This window comes from Acinonyx jubatus, chromosome A1, assembly GCF_027475565.1.
Source record: "Acinonyx jubatus isolate Ajub_Pintada_27869175 chromosome A1, VMU_Ajub_asm_v1.0, whole genome shotgun sequence".
In the NCBI taxonomy this organism is placed as follows: Eukaryota; Metazoa; Chordata; class Mammalia; order Carnivora; family Felidae; genus Acinonyx; species Acinonyx jubatus.
Window position 1 is genome coordinate 10239476 of NC_069380.1, and position 26539 is coordinate 10266014.

At 45.2% G+C, this 26539-nt stretch overlaps 1 protein-coding gene across 2 annotated transcripts in view; it reads left to right on the top strand.

Annotated features, from left to right (window-relative positions):
• B3GLCT (beta 3-glucosyltransferase) overlaps positions 1 to 26539 on the top strand; it is a 112291-nt gene that overhangs the window by 8063 nt on the left and 77689 nt on the right. For both annotated transcript variants that reach the window (XM_027064639.2, XM_053214030.1), the window contains exons 3-4: positions 6786 to 6825; positions 12785 to 12894. In XM_027064639.2, the coding sequence (XP_026920440.2) occupies positions 6786 to 6825; positions 12785 to 12894 (150 nt within the window). The remainder of the gene's footprint in view (positions 1 to 6785; positions 6826 to 12784; positions 12895 to 26539) is intronic.

The window sequence follows — 26539 nt, forward strand, 5'->3', positions numbered from 1 at the left end:
CCCTAACAAGAGAGTCAGCCTGTCCTTTGAAGCTTTGTAGCCAGGCATTGACTTCCCCTCTCTAGCTCTGAAAGTCCTCAATGGCATCTTCTGCCAACAGAAGGCTCTTTTGTCTACACTGAAAACCTGTTGTGCAGTGTAGCCACCTTCCTGAATTATCTTAGCCAGATCTTCCGGGTAACTTGCTGCAGCCTCTACACCAACACTTGCTGCTTCACCTTGAACTTTTATGTTATGGAGACGCCTTCTTTCCACAGACCTCATGAACCCACTTCTGTTAGCCTCACACTTTTCCTCTGAGGCTTCCTCACCTCTCTCAGCCCTCACAGAATTGAAGAGAGTTAGGGCCTTGCTCCGGTTTAGGGTTCGGTTTAAGGGAATGCTGTGGCGGGTGTGATCTTCTAACCAGATCCCTTAGACTTTCTCCACATCAGCGAGGCTGTTTCTCTTTCTTACCGTCTGTGTGTTCACTGGAGTAGCACTTTTAATGCCCTTCAAGAACTTTTCCTTCACATTCACAGCATGGCGAATGGTCGGCACAAGAGACCTCGCTTTCAGCCTGTCTCGGCTTTCAACATGCGTTTCTCACGAAGCTTCATCATTTCTAGCTTTTGACTTAAAAGTGAGAGGCATGAAGCTCTTCCTTTCACTCGAGCACTTGGAGGCCGCTGTAGGGTGACTCAACTGGCCTAATTTCAATATTGTTGCGTCTCAGGGAACAGGGAGCCCAGAGAAGAGGGAGAGAGATGGGAAACCGAACACGCACAACATTCATCCTTGAAGTTCACCATCTTACATGGTGTTCCTGGCATCCCAAAACCATTACAATAGGAATGCCAAAGATGACTGATCACAGATCATCCTAAGAAGTGTAATAATAATGAAAAAAAATGGAAATATCGTGAGGATCACCAAAATGTGACACAGAGACACAAAGTGAGCAAATACTCTTGGAGAAATGGTACCGATAGACATGCTCAACGCAGGGTTGCTACAGACCTTCAATTTGTAAAACAAAACAAAACAAAACAAAAAAAACACCACAGTGTCTGCAAAGCATGATAGAGGAAAGCATAATAAACCACAGAATGCTGTATAGCAGAGAAAACTTACCCTCAAAGAAATTACGTGATTTAACTGAGGTCATGTGGTAATTCAAAGGCGAAGTCCGAATCTAATTTTCCTGAATCCTTGAATTCTTGCACACTGCACACAGCTGTGTGCATTAGAACGTGTGTGTGTGTGTGTGTGTGTGTGTGTGTGTGTGTGGCAATAATCAAGCTCATTTGTAATGAACTTAAAGTGCTACCTAAGGAATATTACTAGGGAATTAAAATTTTGTGTAATGAATTTAGAATTCTAGCATATACGTTCAAATATAGGTTTTTAACTCCTCTTTCCAAATGAGGAAATGTATGTATCCCTCTTCTTAAATACGTATATAAATATAGGTAGAAAATAAGGTGACTCTTACATCGTAGTGTCATTTTTCATCCAAAGGTATTAAAGCCCTTGAAAAATGTCATTAACCCCATCTGTGCTTAGGCTGTGAAGCCAAAAAAGCCATTAATCCCCTGAGGAGAGGCAGTGATAAAATGTCTACTGTAGACCATACCCGAGACTGGGAGAGAAGAATTAATTTGTCCAAGGTCACCCAAAGTCTGTAGATGAACCTGGAGGTAGGAGTGAAGGCTCTTCACAACAGCCACATTCATTTGGGATCATGAGTCTATCACCATCTGCAGAATTGACGGGGGACCTGCCCTGCCTTGCTCCTCAGAGGCGTCCGCCTTCCATCACCCCTCACCGCACGGCTTGCTTTCGTCAGGGCCCCAGACAGGGCTCTCTAGAATGCAGGCAGCCCCACTCATGGCTGGGGGCCTGCCCCACACAATGTTCGGACTCACTGGTTGGCGTCAGGTGGCTTGTCATCCAAATTCTGGGTACTTCCGGTGCCCTGCTGCACCTCCCGGGAGCTGACCTCTGGGCCCAGGCTCCTCTTTTGGATTCCTGGTCCCTGGCATTGACCCGGATTCTGACCTCCCTCAGCTTTCAGGGGAGCCTGCCCACCCAGGCTTGTGCTCCAGGCCTCGGTACCGCCTCAACCACGGCCTTGTCCCGGCTTCAACCCGCAGTTTCGCCCACTTATACCCTGTGGTGGCTTGTGATGTTGTGTCCTGTATGATGTAGGGTTAGAGTTGAGCACTGTGGTTCACATCCCTTCTCCAACACTGATACCCAATGGAGACCCTCTCTGTGTCTCAGCTTCCTCATCCGTAAGATGGGGTAGTAAGACCTGTATCAAAAAGCTGTTTGGAGGAGGAGGAGGAGGAGGATGGTGAGTGTGTGTGTGTGTGTGTGTGTGTGTGTGTGTGTGTGTATGTGTCCACCACTTAAAACAGTGCCAGACCCTACCTGATGTGACAGCAAGAAATATTTTAGGCAGCCTTTTGAGCTGAACCTAAACAAATCAAAGTAAGAAGAGGAACCATAGGGCTTACTGCTTTTATCAGTGAGATTTCTTTTATGGTATAAGTTGACTTCACGTGAAATAGATGAAGGTGATGATGAAAAGAGTAGTAGGTGACAACTATTGAGCATTTTCTTCAGGCAGATGCCATGCTCAGCAGTATATTACCTAATGAAACTCCCACAACAACCCTGTGCTGCAGGTCTTGTAATTACCATTCCTGTTTTACAGATGAGAAACTGAGGCCTGAGCTAGTAAGTGGTGGGGGCAGAATTCAAACACAGGACCGGCTTCCGGCCGAGTCCACTGACGGGCACATCCTGATCAGTTCATTTATTCAAAAGACCAAGGGGGTGGCGGTTGGTGGTGACCAGGTACAGGATGCCATTTTACTTCCCTTTCTTCCGAAAAGATTCGATAGATGTGAAGGATTTTGAGGAGGTTTTATCGTCTTTTCATGAAGGATTTATAAACTAGGCATTATGGGCGTGGATTGCAAGTGTTCTAACGTATTGTGACTTAACAAATAAAACCTGTGTCAAAGGGTAACTTGGATTTGTCTTTTCCCGGCTAGGGTAGGAGCTGTCTGTGGGGTAGATGCATTAGTAACAAATCTCTTTCCTATCTGAATAGCAATTCAGTTGACTTCTAAAACTTTGACAGTGAACCCATTTTGACTGATATTGATAGCGTAAGAAATGTGTGGCAGCAGAGATACTAAAACGAACCATGTGTTTCTTCCTAGGAAGAGCTGAGGCTTTTCAGGAGGGGAAACTGGAGACAGAATTCTAAATGTCCTGTCAGTTCGTTCATTTAGTCTAATTTTCTTTCTCAGAGGGGAAATTGCTCAAGACCGTTTTGGATCCATTCAGTTCACTTAATTCGACCGTTCTTGGATGTTTTCTTCTTACACTTTACAAATTGAGCCATTCGAAATGGTTAATCGTGTCCGATCCGTTGTTTTCAGCCAGTTGGAGCTGCGGTGTTTAATAGCAAATGGAAAGATGTGTCATTTGGTCGATTCTCTTTGGTTTCACAAAGAGATGTGGTGGGATGTCCAGTTGGTTTCCAGGGTTAAGTTATTCATTCGGGAAATACTGAGTTCAGGGTTTTGTTTTGTTTTGTTTTGTTTTTTAATCTTTCAGTTTATTGTTAAAGGTGACTCTTGTCATGAGTGTCATGGTGCTTTCACCTGGTGCGTGTTTCTTTTTTTTTCAATATATGAACTTTATTGTCACATTGGTGTCCATACAACACCCAGTGCTCATCCCAAAAGGTGCCCTCCTCAATGCCCATCACCCACTTTCCCCTGTCCCCCACCCCGCCATCAACCCTCCGTTTGTTCTCAGTATTTAAGAGTCTCTTATGGTTTGCCTCCTTCCCTCTCTGTAACTTTTTTTCCCCCCTTCCCCTCCCCCCTAGTCTTCTGTTGAGTTTCTCAGGATCCACATATGAGTGAAAACATATGGTATCTGTCTTTCTCTGTATGGCTTATTTCACTTAGCGTAACACTCTCCAGTTCCATCCACGTTGCTACAAAGGGCCAGATTTCATTCTTTCTCATTGCCACGTAGTACTCCATTGTGTATATAAACCACAATTTCTTTATCCATTCATCAGTTGATGGACATTTAGGCTCTTTCCACAATTTGGCTATTGTTGAGAGTGCTGCTATAAACATTGGGGTACAAGTGCCCCTATGCATCAGCACTCCTGTATCCCTTGGGTCAATTCCTAGCAGTGCTATTGCTGGGTCATAGGGTAGGTCTATTTTTAATTTTTTGAGGAACCTCCACACTGTTTTCCAGAGTGGCTTCCTGGTGCATGTTTCTTGAAGAAACACCTCTGGAGGAAGACAGGGTGTGCATCATCACGTGGGTGTAAGAAATGAACGTTGGAAAGAACTCAGAAGACCGACCTGGGTTTTCATCCTGGTTCTGTGGCTCTGTTGTCTCATTTCTAAAAGGGGAGCATTGGATTGGATCATCTCTAATGCTCTCTTTTTTAAAAAATTATGGAAGGGGCATGGGTGGCTCAGTCGGTTAAGCGTCCGACTCTTGGTTTCAGTTCAGGTCCCGTTCTCACGGTTTGTGCGATTGAGCCCCAAGTTGGGCTCGGCACTGACAGCGTGGGGCCTGCTTGGAATTCTCTCTCTCTCCTCCTTTCTCTGTCCCTCCCTTGCTTTCTGTCTCTCTCAAAAGTAAATAAACATTAAAAATTATGGCAAAATACATCTAACGTAAAATTTACGATCTTAACCATTTCTAAGTATACAGCTGAGTATCGTGGAGTGTATTCATGGTGTTCGTGCAAACGCCCTTCAGGTCTCTTTTCACCTCACGAAACTGAAACCGTCCCCATTAAACAGCTCTCTGTTCTCCTCCCCCGGCCCCTGGCAACCACCCTTCTACTGTCCGTTTCCGTGAATCGGACTACGCCGTAAGTGGAATCGTACAGTACTTGGCTTTTTTGTGTCTGGCTTATGTCACGTAGCATGATGTCCTCAAGGCACATTGGTGTTGTAGCATGTGACGGAACTCCCTTCCTTTCTGAAGCTGGATAATATTCCGTGGTGCGTCTACGCCATATTTTCTTTACCCACTCCAGTGCTACTTTTAGATCGAAACTTTCGAATTTTCGGTGATCCTCAGCTGCCAGCCAAAGCTGTGGAGCAGGCAGTGTGGCCGAGGGGTGGGCAGCAGGTTAAGGGTGAAAGCCGGGTAGCATGTCTGGTTCTCAGGCGGGTGCTGCTTCTCCAGGGGCGGGCTGTTGTCCTGGCCAACGGTGGCATTGAGAGCGTGTGGAAGATGCAGTGAGTCTATACCTGCTGGCTTATGATAACCCGGCTTTGGTTCAGCACAGGTAGAGAAATGGCTTAAGTGTTCCAGCACTTTTTAGGTTTTTTTTCCCCCCCCAAAACGTCTGTATTTTATCAAGATTAAGTGACGTGTCACTGGATCCCAAGGCATAACAAATGAGTCCATAATAAGTATGGGGTTCTTCTCCACTCAGTGGTATTTCTGTTCTTGAGACAAAGATCATTTCAGGAAATGCTGCCAAAGGTAGACCCTCTTCTGTGTTTTGCTCTCTCTCCTCCCTGTCTCTTGTCACGGTCCCTTTGGCATTTTGAGAGGATACATCTCTGTGTGGCTGTATCTTGGCTTTTAAACTGTTCCCAGTTTTGTTGGCAAAGGCTTACAAGTACGTTTCTCGCCGCAGTCTGTGAGGAAAATTGAAGGATGTCTGCCGCTGTCCAAGTGTTATAATTACGGCAAATGGCAGTCGAAAGCAGAAAGGGCAATTAGAGAGAAAATTCCTTCCTGTCTGTGGAAGAAGACAAGGAAAATGGCAGATTTAGCCGCTTACGCTTTGCACTTTGTCAGAGAAATATTGTTTTTAATGTTTATTTGAGAGAGAGAGAGAGAGAGAGAGAAAGTGTGTGTGTGTGTGTGTGTGTGTGTGTGTGTGTGTGTGTTGGGGGAGCAGGGGAGGGGCAGAGAGAGTGGGAGAAAGAATCCCAAGCACGCTCCCTGCTGTCAGCGTGGAGCCTGATGTGGGGCTCCATTTCATGAGCCATGAGATCATGACCTGAGTTGAAATCAAGAGTCCGACACTTAACCGACTGAGCCACCCAGGAGCCCCATCAGAGAAATCTTTCAGGAACCCCTCCCCTGATCTACCCGGGATCAGGAACAGGTATTTCTTTGCTCACGTCCAGATTTCTCTGTCCAGAACTCTGCTCTAAGAAGCCCCTTCTGTGCTCCTGAAGTCTCATGAACCAAAGGCTGAGCCCCCTGGGGCCTTGCTTAGGCCCCCAGTGCTGCTCCTCAGGTGGGAGAGAACATGGCGGTGATGTTCTGGATGACAGTATGTCTGAGCCCATGAGATGATAAATACCATAATTAGTGGAGGTCCTCTTCATGGGAAACACACACTGGCGGCATCGATACGGTCTCTGGTTTGCCATGCTTTTGAGTTTACGGGGTTTTAAATGAACTCTCCCAAGACCAGTGGGAACCAATTAAGTGTTAGCTCCATTTTACACAGGAGGCAAGAGGCCCAGTAACTTGCCCAAAATCACGTAGGAAAGGGGTAGCCCCGTAGGAGGCTCCCACCAGGATGCAGAAGTACGTCGTTGCTGTTCCCTCCCTCCTAAGTTTTCGTCTGTTTTGTTAGGGAGCATTGTCAAGCTCTCGTCGTCCGCGTCGTCCCCAAATGTTGCTGCGTGCCGTTCATATGTATTTGGTGTTTTGCTAGCTATGGTATACGACGAGACTTACCTGACTTACCTTCTTCTCTTTTGTCTAAAATACAGAATTTGGAGAAAGGTGGTATCTCAAGGAAGAGTGACGTAGGTAAGTAATGATTTTTTTTTTTTTTTTAACTTATGAGTATGTGCCCAGGTACGTTTCTTATAAATTATATTTCAGTGAAGTGAATTTCTCCTTCTGATTTTATTTATGAGGTGAAGATGCTGTGCAAATGTTCTGGTCTCTCCCGAAGACACGGGGAGAACACTTTTCAGATTGACATAGTGGCTCGTGATTTGTATTGGAAACGACAGCTCGTATGTTAGATTTGATGTCCTTGGCCACCATTTGGTGAGTTTCCAATGAGGGCAGATGGCTATGCGTGGTGGCGGCTGTGGGGGCCGCAGAGGTGAGCAGGGCGCAGTGTCTGATGTGAGAGGCCCGCTGACCTCGGCCTGGAGCCAGAGTCACTTGTTGACGTGCAGACACTGTTTCCCCTACAGGTTAGCTTGCCAATCACTTCTGTCAAACCCATCCCGAGAACCCTGGCGCAGAAGCAGCGACTTGTGACTTTGTGGACACCCCTGCACTTCTATCCCGGCCTGTGCTCACCCTATTTTGTCCTCCCTTTCAGGATATTGTAAGCATCTTCAAAAATGTAACCACGACATCAGTTTCTCCTCCTCCTCCTCCTCCTCCTCCTCCTCCTCCTCCTCCTCCTCCTCCTCCTCCTCTTCCTCCTCCTTCTTCTTCTTCGGCTGTGAGAAATATGCCTCAGTGTGTTGATGAGAGCATAAGACTGATGTCTGCATGTTGGGTCTCTTCCCAAAGGGTGTGAACTTTGTCGACGTCAGTCATCCCAGGGTAGGCCATGGAGACCTACAAGGTGGGCCTTGGACAGGAGGGGAAGGGTACACTTTCCTCTCTAGGCCTGCCTTGTGTGGGGCTGGGCTCTGCAGGGTCTAGATGGCAGGAGAGGCTCCCCGGGTGGAAGGGGCAGGATGGCCTGTACGGGGGCCCGGGCATGCAGGGGACCACGGGGGCATGGGTCGGAGACTTCAGCTCTGAGACTGCGTATTTAAGGAGCGACATTGGGTCATTGCCTTTTCTTTTTGTATTACGACACCCTGTATGGCTCAGCCACTCCTCCCCACGTGGAGATGTTCTGTCAGCTGTCAACCCTTGTGGGTTGGGCATTTGTTTATTCTATGGGAGCTGATAGGGCTCCTTATAGAAAATGGTTATTAAATGAACTAATGATGCTAGTCTGGAACATGGGCTTGAAAGTGCCAAGGGGAAGTTGCCTGGATAAGTAAGTCCACATCCTTGCTATGACAAGTGGTCAAATCTAGTGATACGTACCTTGGTATCAGCATGTCCGAACAAGACCCAGGAGGCTTATTTGCCCACAGGGTTAACATGGGTCTGCAGGCCCCGGGTGGGGGGCCTACAAAAGCAGCCCTCCCAGAAGGATCAGAGTCGCGGCAGACTCCCAGGGCAAGGAGGCCTGCTTTCTGTTTGGGCTCACTGCCTCATCAGTAGATTCATGGGCGAACGTCATTCTCACCAAGTAAAACACAATTGGAGTGGCTCTGTGTGTGTGTGTGTGTGTGTGTGTGCGTGCGTGCGTATTTAAGGTCTCTAGTGCTTTCGCTTTTATCAGAAGAACCCCACGCTATTTCCTGTCACCATGAAATCCGTGTTTCTAGGTGACGTCTGACCAGGAAAGACTGGCGCTTAGTAGAGCGGTTGGCACATGATAGGTGCTCAGCAGCTGAAGAATAGAGAACCTTTGTTTGCTTTTTCTTCGAAGAATGATTGTTTCTCCCTCAGGGATCTTCTCTGACCACCTCCTTGGTTCTGTCACCTTTCCTTAATGCTCTGCAGCTCACCCTTGGTCTCAGAACCACAATGGCCCTTTCCTAGCCTTGACTGACTTCCTTTTCTTCCTTTCTAGACCACTATGCCCCTCATTATTGTCAGGCATTTAGCGTACAACCCATTTCTTCTACCTTCCTGGAGGAGAGCAAGGGCAATCCGTCTTGCGTTGTGACGGTGTTTGCTGATGGCAGTGACTTCAGAGAGGTTCAAGGGAAGTGATAAGGAACTAGTAGGATTGTCTTATTTAGCTCCACTGACTGGGCAGTGGGAGCTCAGGAGTCAGAGAGTGGGGGCAGCACAGGCAGAGAAGACCGCGGCCAAGGTGGGCCCTGGGGTCTGGACTCAGCCAGAATGTGACCCAGTTTGGGGGGCTTAGGATCTCTGTCAAGCAAAATATTTCTTGCAGCTGCTGTAAAGAACATCAGTAAATTAAGTGTACAAGTGATTTTCAGCACCTAACTGTGCTAGCCTGTTTGTTTGTTTGTTTGTTTTCTCTGGAATGGAGGTGGGGCTGAATGGCATGTCATTGATTTTCTGTCATTCATTATTAACAGGGCTTTAGGAACTGGGTTGGGTAGACCCTTACTTTTTTGTCTCCTCACTAGTAACTGCCCCATGTGCATCCGACTTCCTAGCCATACCTGTTACTGTGTTCAGGGCCATAATTCCCCTTGCTGTCCCCAACCTTCACTGTTCCCTCTGTCGGGAAGGTCCTCCCATCCCTTCTTGGGGCATCCCCAGGACACAGTGTCCCTGTCCCTTCTTCTGGGAAGGCCCCACTCTCTGGGATCCGGATGGCTCTGTGGCCCTTCCCCAGTTTGAAAGCTGTTAATCTCTAGCTCCACCCTCTTAGTGTGGCGCTTGAGATCTGGCTGAGCCAGCCTCCCTCTCTAGACCCAGCTTCCCTCTCTAACTTTATCGTGGACTGTTCCCTTCATCTTTTTCTCAGAAATGCTTGACAGATTCACCTACTCCTGATGCTGCAGAGATAAGGCGGGCCGTGGGCTCTGTGATAACCCCACTTCCTTCTCTGCCACTGGTCTGCTGCCCTCTGTGCCCGAGTCTGCAGAAAATTGCTGCATTTTATTTATTTATTTTAAATTTAAAAACAGTTTTTAAAATTATTTTCTTATTTTGAGAAAGAGTGCAAGTGGGGGCGGGAGGGGGGTGGGGAGAGAGAGAGAGAGAGAGAGAGAGAGAGAGAGAGAGAGAGAGAGAGAGAGAATCCCAAGCAGTTTCCACACGGTCAGTGCACAGAGCCTGACACGGGGCTTGAACCCGTGAAACCGTCAGATCATGACTTGAGCTGAAGTTGGATGGTTAACCGACTGAGCCACCCAGGTGCTCTGAAAATTGCTGCATTTTAAAGGGAACTCAGGAAAGGCCCCTTTCCAGGAGCTCTGCTTGCACATGTCCCCCCCTCTGTGCTCCCTCAGTTTTGCACTTGGCTCCATATTGGAATGGCTGCCTTCTGCACTAGACTCAGTCCCTGATGTGATGGGGCTGTGCTTGCTCACCCCTGTGTGCCAGAGCCTCGCACTCAGTACAGGCTTCGAGATGTTTGCTGGGTGAGTGCACCTAGCGTGCGTGATCAAGGCATGAGCAAAAGGAAGGTGATGATCTCTTAGATGCAGAAAAAACAAATACAGCTCATAGCACACGACTCGGGCATAAGCAGAGGGGAATAACTCACTTTTCTTCTTCTTGCAAAGCCTCTTCTCCACATGGAGGAACTGTTGTCTTTGTGGGAACAGTGGGAGTTTTGCTGATCTGGTAGAAGAAATGGCAGGAGTTGATTACTGCAGGATTAACGTTTTGGCAGATGGATTTGCTCTTTTAAAACCTCTGTTATGAATTATTGTGAACATACAGGAAGCTACAAAGAGTAATACAATGATATCCAGGTAGTTACCGCCTAGTTTGAGGAATAAAATACTCCTAACACAGCTGAAGCTTTTTTACTATTATCTTGATATGGTGTTTATAGCATTCTCATGTAATCTTTTATATTTTTACATCATACGTGATATATATGCATCTATATAGTATATATCCATCTTCTATATATTTGTGTGTATCTTTTCACAAACGATTGGTTTATATAGTTGTGCCTTTGTGGCTTTTTTTTTTTTTTCAGTCTGTACGACTCATCTATAATATCCATCCGGATCGATGCAGTTTTTATTGCTGTATAGTATTCTAATTTGTGTATCTTGTTAGCGGGTTTTGAGTTGCCTCAGATTTTTTCCTTTTACACCGTCCTGCTGTGAGCTCTCCTGTCCTATATCCTTGTTTTTACAAATATGCAAGTTTCTCAAGGATGATTAGTAGGAGTGGAGTTTCTGGGTCATTGGGAATGTGCATCTTCAGCCCTATTAAATTTTGCAAAAATCATTCTCTGAAGTTTATTCCATTTGTAACAAAAGCAAGTTTTTATCACCCCTTTTTTGATATGTCACTTACATTAATGTTTCAGATGTAGTAGATTGAAAATTACATTTCAGTTGAAATATAAGACACCCGTTTAAGGCTTATCTGTGTGTCCTATTTATAAAGCCAAGAAGCTGATTTGAAATAGAGGTAGGTATGTGGAATGTTCATATGTATATAAATTCCTAAAGGAAAAGAATTAGGTCATATTCAGTAGGTTGTTGAGCATTTCCTTTTAAATTTTTTATTGAGTCTTAACCAAAGAGCATTTTGGCTTATTTTTAGGATCTAGATGGCTCATTGTGGAGCTATTTGTTGTATGAATATCGGAGTGAGTGAATAAATGAGTGGAACTATAGAACTGAACAGAAGAGCAATAAAATATAATGGAATAAAATTAAAACCAGATTATGTCCCTGAGTCGAGCTGTTAAAGGGAAAGGCACATGGCGGGGGTCAGGTCACCACGTTCGTTGCTGTAAACCTGGCTGGAGGCAGCGGTTTACGTGAAGTCTGCCTTCTGCCAACACACGATGGCCGTTTCTATGTGTTGCTTTATTGCAAGCTCAGAACCTCATGTGCTTCTCCGCCGTGGGGACTGAGCAACCCTCTTCACTGGCAAGACCTCCGATAGTTGTCCCCGGTCAGGTGGGCCTAGTGTGCGAGGTTTCCTACTTTGCTAGCCGTTGCAAGAAAGTTGGCCGCCCTGAGGTGAGTCTCTAGACGGCTGGCAAATATTTCCAGTGTTGTTGGAGACGGACTTTTATGCCACGCTTCTTGCTAACGCCCTGCTGCTGTGGAATTGTGGCTGTTTTCCTGGAGATAACACTTCATTCGGGCTAGGTGCCTCGTGAAGCAGGGTAGAGATTATTGAGTTATTTATTTGCAAGCTCTTGTGAGCTCATGGACAGAAGCAGCCACTGGTGAATGTCACCTTGAAGAGTTATCCAGAATATTCTTGAGGTAGTGTGTACGTCTGCGAGGGCTGCTGAATCGAGGTACCGCCAGTTGTGTGGCTTAAACAGCAGAAATCTGCCTCACAGTTTCGAAGGGTAGAAGTCTCCGATCAAGGGGCGGGCAGGGGTTGCTTTGTTCTGAGGAACTTTCTCCTCGGCTTGTAGATGGCTGTCTTCTCCCTATGGCTTTGTATCATCTTCCTTCCGTGCGTCTGTGTCCACATTTTCTCTTTTCACCAAATATGATCAGGTGAGCACCTCCACTAATGACCTCACTTTACCTCGATTACCTTTGTGAAGACCTGGGTCCAAATAAGGTCACATTCTGAGGTCCTGGGCATCAGGACTCCAGCATACGCAGTTTGGGAGACATGCTTCAACCCGTAACAGCAACAACAGTACAATGGAGGATAATGTGGAAATTTTTGGAAGGCTCGTGGCAGACAAGATTCTCAGCTGCTGGGGAGGCTAGTGTTCTAGACATTCTCATACTTTCTCACGTTCATAGTCATTCTTTGGACAGATGCAGGCGTGGACTCACGGTTTGTTACCACGGGTTTGATCTAGGACAGCGAACTCATTTACCTGCTCACTTTTTTTTTTTTTTTTAACCTGCTCACTTCTAAGGGAGGATGTTTCAGAGATCAGTGTAAAAAGAGATTTTGTCACTGTGATTACATGTAAATCGATTTTTTCCCCAAGAGTTTATAGCCTAAAGGCTTGCCTTGTTTTTAAGTTTATTTCAGTTGCTGAAAAATAAATACCTGAAAAAAAATTTTTTTTTCCCTTTGGTTCTAGATTTAAAAGGAATTGTATTTGTCATCCAGAGTCAAAGTAATTCTTTTCATGCAAAGAGAGCAGAACAGTTAAAACAAAGCATCTTAAAGCAAGCGGCAAATCTTACACAGGTAGGTAGTGATGGCTGGGATGTCTGCTCCTTACTTCTTTGTTGATACATTTGTGTTTTCCAAAGTACTCCATCTATAGAGAATTAGTTTCATTCAGATGAAAATAACTCGTCTGACTTGTTTTGCCTATTTAATATTGACTGGTGTTTAAAATGCCCTAGTTAATTCCTAATGCTCCAAGCATCATCTTTTAAATTTTTCTGATTTTGTTAAATTTAAGAGACTTATGTAATTGTGTAGGACTGTTGTGGTTTTGCCATAAAGTATGAGAAAAAAAAGTGGAAGGAGCAACATTTTAAAAGCAGGGCTTAAAATAGCAGAGATAATTAATGTTCAAAATTTTAGTACCAGGTTCTAAAGCAATTTTCATGTTGAAGTAACATTTTCATTAACCTTAGTGTGATGTTTCCTCCGTGAGTCTCTTAATTTCTTTTTTTAATTGGATATCATTAATTGAGCCTTTGAGTTGATTTGTACTGTAATATCCAAGAAGGATTAAGAAGAGAAAGATCGACCCATGCAGGTACATTTTAATAGTATTTAAATAGGCATGAACTGAATCTAAAGCTGTTACAAGTAATGCTGGCAGGTTGAGTAAAGGAAGGAAGACCTACCTTCTTCTCTTCCCACAGAGGTGCTTTCTTCTTTAGCCGAGCAAAAAAAAAAAAAAGAAAAAAAAGAAAAAAAAATTCCTCCAAGCCTACTCGCCACACTGCATTACCATGGCCTTCAAGACAGAAGTGCTTGTCTGTAGATAAATGCCATCCCTCAGCTCTCTCGGCATCGCTTTGACGGGAAATGTGCTTTCTTTCTGTTGGTGGGTGCTGGGATAAATAAAGGATTGGAAATATCAATGGAAAAATTAGCAGCCTTAATGGGATTCAAGGCAGAGACGCTGCTGAGAATAAGGTTTAGTTGTGCTTGATCTTTAAATGCTTTACATATACAATTCAACCTCCCAGCATCCTCGTGGGGACGGGTCCTTTGTTTCCCTACTTGGAGCATTGTACCTTCTCGAGGGAGACAAAGACTTATGTACCAAAAGCAGATTGGTTTTTTTTTTTGGTAACTGGCTCTAGGAGCAGCTTGATGCGTTTAAAATTCTTCCTTGTCTGGAAACCCAACTTTTGGAGATTTTCTTCTACTAAACCTTGTCTGATTTCATCAGAGAGGCAGACGTGTGGCAACCTCGACTGGTCTTCCGTTCACTCTGGTAAAGGCAGAGTGGAGCTGCTAAGCCAAGGCCGCGGCGGGGAGGATGGGGAATCAGTAGCCTGAATAATCCCTCACTTGGGTCCAGGCAGGCGTTAATGGAATTTTGCTCAGTCGGGCCTTGGCAGTTACCCCAAATCGTGGAAGCAGTGATGACATCAGGACAGAGTTATGTGTGTCTTACTCATATATGAATTAAGAGCATGTGTATCCCTACGTGCCCGTAGGTGTCCTTGCTCTCAGAAATACCTTCCCTCTTACAGAGGCAGAGTCATGTGGTTTAGATTCTGTGTCTCCCCTATTTACTCCAGGTGATTCGGCTTTTGCTTCCTCCGTCGCACCTTAAACCTAGAGGGCAGGTCAACATAGGGCAGTGGAATCGAATCCAGAGGAAATTGAACAAATTAAGATTAAAACTTACTTTAAGTAGATTATGTTACCCATTTGAACATTTTTTTGTTAATTCTTAAATTGATAGTGGTCAAAACCCCTCTCCTATTAACTAGAATAGCTATTTGACCTCTCCCAGTGAAACTAGAGTGTAGGGAAATGAGTAAAGAAATGGAGTCTGAGTTGGGGCTAGGAAAATGTGATCTCATGGGTGAGCGAGTCTTTGAGGGACCATGTGGAAGAGAAGAAGAAAATTCACTGGCTGCTTTAACACAGACAACATGGCCATGATTTAAGGAAGGTGGAGATGCACTTCCCCTCACGAATGGTTGAGTTAGTGGGTGGGCTGGGGGTGGGCAGCTCAGCTCCAGATTCCTTCTGTTTTCTTATTTTCCCATGGGGCTGGCGTGTCTTGTCCTCCCTGGCATGGTTGGAACTGATTTACCCCCACTACATTCACATTCCAGGGTGTGGAGGACAACCAGTTTCCTTTTAGGGATGTGACCTTGAAGTTGTACACATCATTTCCTCTACATACCATTGTCCAGGACATAATCACATGGCACACTGAGGCTGGAAAGGGTAATATCTAGTTGGTGGCCTTTGGATCCACTCAAAACTCAAGGAGCTCTAATCACTAAAAGGAAGAAGAGACAAAGTGACATCTCCGCTAAAGTCAGGATTTTGTTTACACATCAAGGGCTCACATTCCAGCATCGTGCCTACAGCTGGCAGTACTCCGTCCTACGCTTAAAAGTTGTAAGAGCCCAGAGCCCGTGTTAAGTGTTCTTTCCACACAGCATGATAAAAACAAGTAAATGAAAAATTAGGTACTAGTGTGGTTAAGGAGGGGGAGAGGGAGCCGGGAGGCTTTCTCTGTTGACAGCCAGCTCAAGGCAGCAGCGTGTTGTGCAGGAGGTGGGCAGTGTGGGTGCCAACCTGGAAGGTCAGGTAGGGACCTGACCACAGAGGAGCTGTGTGTCCTGTTAAGGACCGAGACCTTTCTCAGGACCTCTCAGGATGCCCTCTGGGTATTTGAGAAGTGTTTCTTAGAGATCCAAGACATGGCAGCACATGCAGGAGGAGCCCGCAGTCACTGTTACTGAAAGCACCCCCCGGGGGGAACATGACTGGTAGGGAGAGCCATTAGGCTCAACCCGTTGGGTCTGCGTTTAAAGCCGTCACTCTGGTGGTTGTGAAGAAGGCAGCTGAGCAGACCCAAGACCGGGGCAAGGAGCCTAATCTAAGGTCCTTGGACCCATCCAAGCTAACGTGGCCCGAAATGGGGGCGTAGACCGCTGCTGGTGCTTTGTCACAGGCAGTGACACAGGGTGAGGAGTGGAGCTGGGGGGAGTGGGGGAAGTAGGGGGTGATTTGAAGCCACACCCGGGGAGTTTGGGCGAAGGCCTCAGGAGGCATCAGGACCAGTGCCCCGTTAGGTCTGGTGTGGAGGGACGGAGCTACCATCTGAGGTGGAGGATGGGATTGGCAGGTTTGCAGGGTGCAGATGACTTCCGGTTGCTATAGATGAAGTCTCAGGTGGAGGTGTCAGCTGCCCGAGCCTGGATTTTGTTCGCTTTAAACTCAGGAGAAACCTTTGACCCGAAGGTGGTGGATTTGGAATCGGGAACGTACCCAGGTAGTAGCTGAAAGCCTGAAGGTGCTGCTTTCAGGGGAGCAGTGGGAGCCTGGGAAAAACCAGGATCTGGGGGCCTTGCAGAGTGGGAGCAGTTTCTGGGGAGACAGAAGGAGTGCGTGAAACACAGAGAAGGTGCGTTGTCTGATGTCAGGGAACCTGAAGGAATAGCCTTTCAAACAGCGATCAATACTACTATCCTGTTCCCAAGACAGAGCTTGTAAGAGAGGGTCTCAAAACGTCCATTTCACTGGGTTCGTCTTGTGTGCCTGTCCTGCCTGCGCACTTACCTCGGGAGGCATCCACACCCAGAGTGCTTTGCTGTCGCAGACGCTGTTGTTATTGTTATTCTTCATTGTGGTAAGAAAAAAAAAATAACATAAAATTTGCCCACCGACGTTTTTAAGTACTGTAAAGTACATTCACGTTGTGTAACCAACTTCCAGAACTTTTGTCTTTCCAACGGAAACTTCATACCCGTTAAACAACAATTGTACATTTCCTTTTCCCTCACCTCTTGGCAACCACCTACTTCCGCTTTGTCTCTGTGAATCTGACTGCTCTATGTACCTCATATAAGTGGCATCTTACAGTATTTGTCTTTTTTTTTTTTTTTTTTTTTTACCGGCTTATTGTACTTAGTGTGGTAATGTTGTCAAGAGGTTCATCCATGTTGTAGCCTGTGACAGGGCCTCCTCCCTTTTAAGTTGCAGGCTCCACGGCTCGGTGCGGAGCCCGACTTGGGGCTTGACCTCATGACTGTGAGATCATGAACTGAGCCAAAATCAGGAGTCAGGTGCTCGACCGACTGAGCCCCCCCAGGTGCCCCTGCCTCCTTTGTAAGGCGGAATATTATTATTGTTACTTTGACAGCCTCTCCTCCGTGTCTTCTCTGGTAACCTTGGTCTACCATGACGGCTGTTTTCATCCACAGGCACTACTTTCTGGGGTGCTCTTTTGGTATTCCGCATGGGCTCCCCCGCAGTGCCCTTTCTCCTCTCGGGCATCTGTCCTGCCTTCAGAATCTGGAGGGAGGCAAGACCTCTGTACCTCTTCTTGTCTCCCCCTGTGGCACCTAGCATAATTCCACACACCGACAATGTTAGGAACTGTTATTTTCACAGATGCGTTTTTCTCAGCTTTTAAGGCTTAGAAAGCAGTTCCATTTCACTGAAGTATATACCTCTTCTAGCACTTTAATTTATGCTTGTGTTTTCAGTTTGCTTATACTTAATTTTTATTGTCCTTTACGTTTACAATTTACAGTTTTAGACATGTTTAGTAGGTGCCTTCGATTGCCACTAGGTGGCAATGTTGGTTTTACGTTTAAAGACCCGTAATTAAGCAACATCATTAAGCAAACCCTCCTTTTCCAGCATGTAATTTCTGTGATAATAAATGGAGTCTAGACTAAAGCAATAAAGAAGCTTCCCTTTAATTGTAAGGTAGTTTATTTTTCTTATTCTGAAACTCTTTCCTAAGATGGAAGTCAGCTACGAATACTGAGGTAGTTTTGACAAAACTTTTAACACTTGGATTTAGTTTGCTCCTAAGATCCAGCCTTTTCGTAGTTGAAATGGCCAGAAAGATTTTAGAGTCTGCAACTGGACCTGATATTGGTTCATTTTTTCTCCTTATAGGGTTTTTTTTTTTTATATGCCATGCATGTGATTAAAAGCTGAATTTTAAAGATCCAAAGACTTGTTGACAGCTAACACAGGGTCTACAGACAATACTTGGAGCAGTGGAGAGCTTGCCTGATCTAGAACTACACGAACACCGGGCAATAAGGTTAAATTCAGAGAATTAAATGTTGAGATGCACAAAACATGGGGGGTGGGGCAAAGCCCCTTTAAGAGGCAGGTATGGTTCCCTGCTTAAAATTGAGCTGGGACTTGTTCTTCGAAATTGACATGTTCTTGAGTAAGAATTGACAGCTAATTCATCAGCCATGGAAGGGGAGAAAAGGAGAGTCTAAGGCAGAGGTTGTCAGGACCTCCCCAGCACTGTGATGGGGAGCTTGCTCGCTCCTTCGTGGAGGGGTCAGTCCCATGGTTTGGCAGGCATGCGCCGTACCTCTAACTGAACAGCATGTCTGGGGCCCTCGTATCACTTGGGATCTGGACCGTGCAGTGTTCAGGTTCCCCAGAGATTTGCCCACCATGAGCATTCACAAAAGTTGCTTGCCGAGGGAGGGATCAACAGTAAGTTTTATCATTTGAATATTTATCTGATAGCCCAAAATATCTATTCCTCCCACACTACCAGATGTCTAGAACTGCTGTTTATTCATTACTCTTGTCAGGTTGCACTTGACTACAAAATCTGCCAAAAATTAAGGTGCAAAAATTTAATGGTTTCTGTGATTATGCATCTGCTTCTAGCTGTTCTCTTTGCTTTGGCAAGTCATTACCTGCCCCTGTTTTGCCTCAAGGGGCTAAAATGAGGTCTTATTAAAAACACAAACATTTTTCATTCATCTAAATGTGAATATAAAACCAGGAACCTAAACTAACTTTCCGTCTGAAACTTAGTGCTGTACCGGGGGTTGCGGCTAAAATAATTCGAGTCGTCGCCGGTTATCATTCCCGTCTCCAATGTTGACGCTTACGATGCAGCTTATCATGGCTCTGTGGTTTATAGTTATGTGTTTCTCCTAATCGCTGAGACTGCAGACTTCACCAAGTGCTCGTCTCTGAGCAGAGTGCCGTTCTTGATTGCCGTGGAGTGAAGGGTTCGAAAAGGTACGCTAGCTCTTTGCGGCACTTACGAGGTCGATGGTACCTGTTTCGTGGTAGAAACGACTGTATCATTAAGTAGGTAAGAGAAGTCCAAGATAAGCATTTAAAAATATCTGACAACTATTAATTGGACGTTTGTGGTTGTATTGGGTACTTACAAATGTAACAGGACATCTCTAGACAATACGCAGGGCCCTTTAGAACGATGGTGCCCGTTTGAGGCCATCAAAGCCGTAGAGCAGTATGCAAAAAGCACACATTAATATAGTTTTCCTTGTACACGTGAAGCCTGAGAGGACAAAGATGGAAGGTGTGTCAACTCATGTGAGAGTGAAGGGGAAAATGAGCCGGAGGGATGTCAGTTCAGAGCATGGAAGCTGGAACTGGAAGACAAAGACAACTTGTCAGGAAGGCTTACTTTTAGTATTATTATTTTTAAAGCGTATTTATTTTGAGAGAGAGAGAGAGAGGAACAAAAAGCGTGAGTGGGGGAGGGGCAGAGAGAGAGGGAGAAAGAGAGACTCTGAAGCAGGCTCCTCACTGTCAGCGCAGAGCCCGGCGTGAGGCTCCCTCCCCCCCGCACCACGAGATCATGACCTGAGCCAACCTGGGACGCTTTACCCACTGAGCCTCGGCTGGCGCCCCAGGAAGGCTTACTTTTAAGACGCCAGGTGGCAGCTGGGATTTTTGGAGCAGTTTGGGTGATGCGTAAAGATGTCTTCACAGGGAGCTGTGTAGCGAGATTGGAAATAAAGTCAGTGAGATGGGGGATGTGGTTGAAGAGGGGGTTCCTAAATGCAGATCTGTAGATATGAGGGTACAGACTTTGAAGAAGTGCTGTTTTCTTTCCTTAGATTTTTTTTTTCCTCCCCGCATTACAGATGGAAGGGTAATGTGAAGTTACCCAAAGATTGGCTCTTTAAACAGGTGCACAGTCAAAAAGCCACGTGGAGGTGAGGCTGACAGAAACCCATACGGAGAGTCTGTGCAACAGTCTGTTAATCAGGAAGTTAATTAATCAGGAAATCTCTTAATCAGCAAACGAAACCAGTATTTCCTGTTAAATGCCTACTATGTGCATAGCATCTGTGTTGTGTGTGTGTTATGATTTGACTTCTGTTTTTTGAACCTAAGAAACTTCCTTTTGGAATGGACATTTGTGTGAAAATACTTGTGTGTGTGTGCGCGCGCACGTGCGCGCGCACACACACACACATACACACACATTTGTTACTTGAAGTGGGAACATATCCTAGCCTCTGATGAAGACACTCTGGGAGTATGTTGTGTTTATGTTTTGGTGGAGAGGCGGTCCTCTGAAAGTTGTCTTTTCCCTTCTGGGACCTGGGACCCAGGAAACCCAGGGGATCCTGGACCATGATCATTTTTACAGTAGCTTCAGAAGCCTTAGGTGTTAACACTTGCCTAAAGTTACAGAAACCAGTATTGTTCTCCGAAGGAATTTTCAAAATAAGATTGGATTGGAAACAATAAAGGACAGAATACAAAGCATCATCATGGCGTTTTTAGTAGGTTCTAGTAAAACGAAGATTCAGACACTGCTTTAAAGACTGTCAAGTGTGAGCTCAGCCACACATAGCACAGGACAAGGGTCATGCTTGGTTGGGGAACCACTTTGAGTGGGGAGTGGGGAAGTCAGCCCCTGTAGGGGTGAGTGCAGGAGACAGGGGAGTCCTGAGTTCTCGCTGAGACAAATATGGGCAGAAGTACAGATACATTATTTTTCTGTTTTTAAGGCAACCTGCAAATACAGAAAAGAAAGTTCAGAGGTGGGACACGCTTATGAGTTTTTTCTGGGGGTGGGGTGGGGGAATGTTGAAGCTGTATACGTTACATTTGGCAGATGCTGGGTTATATTTTCTGCTTTGGGACAAATGGAGCCGAAGCAGCTGCTTAGAAACCTCTCTGCTCTCCCCACCCCTAACTAAATAGCTTTCGAAAAGAACAGACCCTTCTAATTTTATTGCCTTCTTTTACCGTACAAACTTTATTTAAAACCTGGATGAATCTCAACCTGAATGAATACATGATATCTTTTCCTTGTTCGTGGAAAGTTTTGTAAGTCACTATTTTCTTTTTTTTTAATAATTTTTTTAATGTTTATTTATTTCCGAAGGAGAGAGAGACAGAGCATGAGTGGAGGAGGGGCAGAGAGAGAGAGACAGACAGACAGACAGAATCTGAAGGAGGCTCCAGGCTCTGCGCTGTCAGCACAGAGCCTGACGCGGGGCTCGAACCCACAAACCGTGAGATCATGACCTGAGCCGAAGTTGGACGCTCAACTGACTGAGCCACCCAGGTGCCCCTGTAGGTCACTATTTTCTTGAGGAGAGTTAGTCTCTTTGGTTCATTAGTTTAGAAAAACCTCATTTCCGTGAGGTAAGGCAGGAAAGCCAGAGCAAAACCTCTCATAGATCAGTGTGAGGAAGTTTGAGTACAACAGTTTTGCATTTCCTGCTTTTAGAAATGTTTTTATTGCCCAGGAGACAGCATGAGGTCCTTCATTGAAAGGCTAGCTTTGGGAGTGTCACTGGCTACCACTAAAGTTCTCTTTTGAGGAGAGAGTGGTTGGATGCTTAATTACCTACTAAAGGTTCATTTCTTGTACTAACTGATAGGTGGTAAGACATCACATTAATTATTAAACTGGAGACTTCATGACGTTGCTGTCCAGTAAGAATTTATTCATCCGTTCATTTACTGAATCCTCATTGAAAACTTACTTTAAGCCGGGACCTGGGCAAGACGCCCCAGGAGAAAATAGGACAGTGAGACTCACATTGCCTCAGGGGCAGTTCCTGAGCAGCCATGAATTCATTGCACTGTGGAGGAGGCCATGTTGGGAGCATCTGTCTCCTTTTGGCTGCGTAGCATCTGAACCCCTTCCCTGTCTTGGAGAACACTCTCCCGTGTGCATCCGGTGGGAGCTGGGGGCTTGGCCCAGCAAGAACATCAGAGGCCAGATACTGGGTCTCCCCAGCTCAGGGGAGGGCAACCCGTGATGGAGTGTGGCCAGTCAGATGTGGCCACGCGGGACTGAGTCTGGAGCCAGGGGCCCACAGTCGGTCGCTTTAGAGCTCACTGACTTGGTAGTGACGTTGGTACACAGTGGCTAGAGCTGTACGGTGGGGACCAAGTTAAGGGCCAGCACCTGCAAGTGTGCAGAGAAGGTAAGTGCTGCTTGGGGACGGGGTGCTAGAGGGGGGCGATGCCGAGCAGGGTGGCCTCTTGTGGGTGAGTCAGTGTAGACGGCAGGCCTGTGCCCCCCCCCCCCCCCCCCACCTCCCGGAGGCTCATTCTAGTAGGGGAGACGCTGCATGTGGCCCTGTGAAACAGCAACGGTACCACACTCCCAGAACACCAGCAAGGAGGCCCCCAGCCCTGCCTGGAAATGTCAGCGAAGGCTTTGTTGTCGAGGCATTTGAACTGAGCCTCGAACAAACAGTGAAGAGTTTTGCTAGACTCCTGCCTGCAGCAATGGGAGGGACCCCCGTTGAGGGCAGCCGGTAATCGTGGGTCTCACCGGGTATCCGGGAAAGAGGGAATAAAAGGAAAAGGGAGCCCCTCTGGGAGCTAACACGTGAGTTAGAGAGGTGGGGTTGCAGGGACTGGTGAGATCTCCGATGCGTGGGGCTGGGGTCTGGGTACCGGATGGAGACAAGAGTTGGGCAGCGCAGCAGTGAGCACAGCCAACTTTCCCTGAGCGTACTCTCTCTCTCAAAATAAATAAACTTAAAGAAAAAGAACAGTGCTTGGCACATAGTAGTTGTGCAACAAATATTGTAAAGTCAATGCTTATATTAATAACCATCACGTGCACAGCACGTGCCAAATGTGTGGCATGTATTAACTTCCTTGGTACCCAGGACCGTGGCTGTCCCCACACGAATGATGAGATAACAGAGTCACAGACAGGGCAAGCAAGTTGCTCAAGGTTGCACGTCTCAGAGGAGCCAGAGCAAGAACTCTGATGCAAGTACCTTGGCTCTAGAAATCAGGTCCTTAAATACTCAACTGTACTGCCTTTCGTGAATGAATGATTAGTTAACGCAGATTTATTTGAGCTATAAAAATGTATTTAGTAATGTATTTCAAAGTAAAGAGTTAATAAAAATAAATTTTATAAATAACGAGGTAGTATTTTTCTCTTGTGAGGAAAAGATAGCGATTAAGACAGGTACCTGGAAAAAAATATATATGTTTTTTAAATATAGGCTCAGGTTCCTGGAAGACACGTTATTACAGCATCACATATAATCTACTGGTTCATAAATGAATACCGGATTTTTAAAGACTAGTAAATCTGTCTGATATGTGTTCCAACCAGCATATCATACACCTTTATCAGCATCCTATAAGATATACCTCCTTCTCATAACAATAAACAGATGTTAATTTTCATCATAATTCATGTGTTTGTCTAAAAGCTCAGTTCAGTGCCTAAGGGCTATATAATAGTTGGAATTTGGAAGTGCGGTTGAACTGGAATCAGTCTTAAAACAGGATTCAGTCTTTCAGAACGATTGCCTAATACTGAACAAAAGCCTTGGCTTTTGCTTTCAAATTTAGTACTTGGTCTGAATGTTGAGACCGAATTGGACCATGAACTCCTGTTCTGCTAGGTTTATACTCTGAATTAAGGTAGGGGCAAGTTACAAATATTGGGAAACAGTCCGTAGAGAAGGGAAAAGGCTGGTGGCATGAACTTAAATTTGTTGAATTCTTTCCAGACACAGGCTCGAAGAGTAAAGTGATTCAAAACCAACTTCGCCTAGTGAAGTTATTTATGATAAAGTATTGAGCTGTTTTCGTCCATGTTTAAATGTTGGTTCTTTCATACTATTCGTGTTTCTAGACATAAATTTTTGTGATTTTGCTTCCATATCAAGAATGAAGGGCTGTCTCCATTCGCAGAGCACTGTCAGGGTGCTCAGTTGTGGAATCGAACCCCTTTGCCAAACGAAGGCAATGGGTTTGTGTCAGAGCCAGGGAACGAATGGGAGCATTGGTTTTGAAGGTGTTTGTTTGCTCTTCTTAAATGTTAGGGGCCTTAAGTGCGAACATATGCCTTGATCCAAAACACGTTCAAAGGAAGCACTGACGGCATGTCCAGTGGGCTTTCTGACCTCAAAGCACTTGTTAGGGGACCGGTAGATGTTGGAAGCAATGGCAGACGGGTTCAATGACACGAGTAGAGTCGATATAAGCAGTTTAGGTGAACTGTGGTCAGTTTTTTCATTTTCTTTCCCTTTTCTGTCATTCGCCCACAGTAGGCCCTGTTTGTAGCCTGTTTATGCCTGCCTCTCTTATGGCATTATCTCATTTTTTTTTTTTAATTAAAGAGGTTATTTTTAATTAATCTCTACACCCAACGTGGGGCTTGAACCTACAGCCCTGAGATCAAGAGTCGCACGCTCCACTGACTGAGCCAGCCAGGCACCCCTCATTATCTCATTATTGACACAATTTTGCCTTACCTTTTAGGTTTGAAATAGTAGCATTGTTTGGTGAATAGGCATCATTTAGGTTGACGGCAGGCAGTGCTGCACGCATGGGCACCTTTTCTGTAGCTTTTATTCCAAATGGCTCTGCTGATGCAGCATTTTCTTATTTTCTTTCCCCTTGATATTTCACTTGAAAACTCTTAGTCATCCACCCAGTTACATATTAAAAAACTTGCATTGCGTATAAAAGTGCTGTAAGCTGGTGATACGGCACCTGTAAGGAGGTCTAAATCTGGTGGTGGTGTTATTTGTAACAGACAAATAGAGCATAAATTATTACAATTCCAAGTAGTCAAAACTGAGAGAAGATCATTTGGTGGAAAATTTTATTGTGACCTTTTAAATTATTTTTTCTTAAAAAAATTATTTTTTCTTAGTGCTAACACATGTGAACATGTGTGCATCCGTATTCACACACAGGATATATGTATATATATACACACACACATATGCATGTACATTGTATATAAATACACACGTATACACATATGTGTGTGTATAAAAAACAAGAATAAAAGCTCTTGGGCCTTTTGGGGGGGTTAGTGGATGAAGATTTATTTATAATTGAAATGGCCTTGGGTTAATTGAGAAGTAAGACCAGGTTTCTTTTTTTTAATATAATTTATTGACAAATTGGTTTCCATACAACACCCAGTGCTCATTCCAACAAGTGCCCTTCTCATTGCCCATCACCTACTTTCCCCTTCCCCACCCCCCATCAACCCTCAGTTTGTTCTCAGTATCCAAGAGTCTCTTATGGTTTGCCTCCCTTCTTCTCTGTAACTTTTTTCCCCCTTCCCTTCCCCCATGGTCTTCTGTTAAGTTTCTCAAGATCCACCTATGAGTGAAAATATACGGTATCTGTCTTTCTCTGTATGACTTATTTCATTTAGCATAATACCCTCCAGTTCCATCCACGTTGCTGCAAATGGCCAGATTTCATTCTTTCTCATTGCCAAGTAGTATTCCATTGTGTATATAAACCACAATCTTTATCCATTTCGTCAGTTGGCGGACATTTAGGCTCTTTCCATAATTTGGCTATTGTTGAGAGTGCTGCTATAAACATTGGGATACATGTGCCCCTATGCATCAGCACTCCTGTATCCCTTGGGTAAATTCCTAGCAGTGCTACTTCTGGGTCATAGGGTAGGTCTATTTTTAATTTTTTGAGAAGCCTCCACACTGTTTTCCAGAGCAGCTGCACCGGTTTGCATTCCCACCAACAGTGCAAGAGGGTTCCCGTTTCTCCACATCCTCTGCACCATCTGTAGTCTCCTGATTTGTTCGTTTTGGCCACTCTGACTGGCGTGAGGTGATATCTGTGTGGTTTTGATTTGTATTTCCCTGATGAGGAGTGACATTGAGCATCTTTTCATGTGCCTGTTGGCCATCTGGATGTCTTTTTTGGAAAAGTGTCTGTTCACGTCTTCTGCCCATTTCTTCACTGGATTATTTGTTTTTTTGGGTGTGGAGTTTGGTGAGTTCTTTATAGATTTTGGATACTAGCCCTTTGTCTGATATGTCATTTGCAAACATCTTTTCCCATTCTGTTGGTGGTTTTTTAGTTTTGTTGATTGTTTCCTTTGCAGTGCAGAAGCTTTTTATCTTCATGAGGTCCCAATAGTTCATTTTTGCTTTTAATTCCCTTGCCTTTGGAGATGTGTCAAGTAAGAAATTGCTGCGGCTGAGGTCAAAGAAGTTGTTGCCGGCTTTCTCCTCTAGGGTTTTGATGGTTTCCTGTCTCACATTCAGGTCCTTCATCCATTTTGAGTTTATTTTTGTGAGTGGTGTGAGAAAGTGGTCTAGTTTCATCCTTCTGCATGTGGCTGAGACCAGGTTTCTGAATGTCATGGTAGACATATTTTTGAGACAAGGGCATTCACACACCTTTGGAGACAGGTTATCGACATAGCCCACTAGGTTTTGGAATGTTTCTATTTGGAGGTGGGATGGGTACAGAAAGCTGGATTGCCATTTTTGTGTTCACTGACTGAAACAGATCTGAAACCCAGGCATACGATTCAGTAAACAAAAAAGAATGGAGACAGGGATGATTATAATTCGCTAGTGTAATCCACTAGTAATCCATAGAGTTCATTTTAGAGTAGAATTTAGCTCCTTTGTGCTAAGACTTTGCC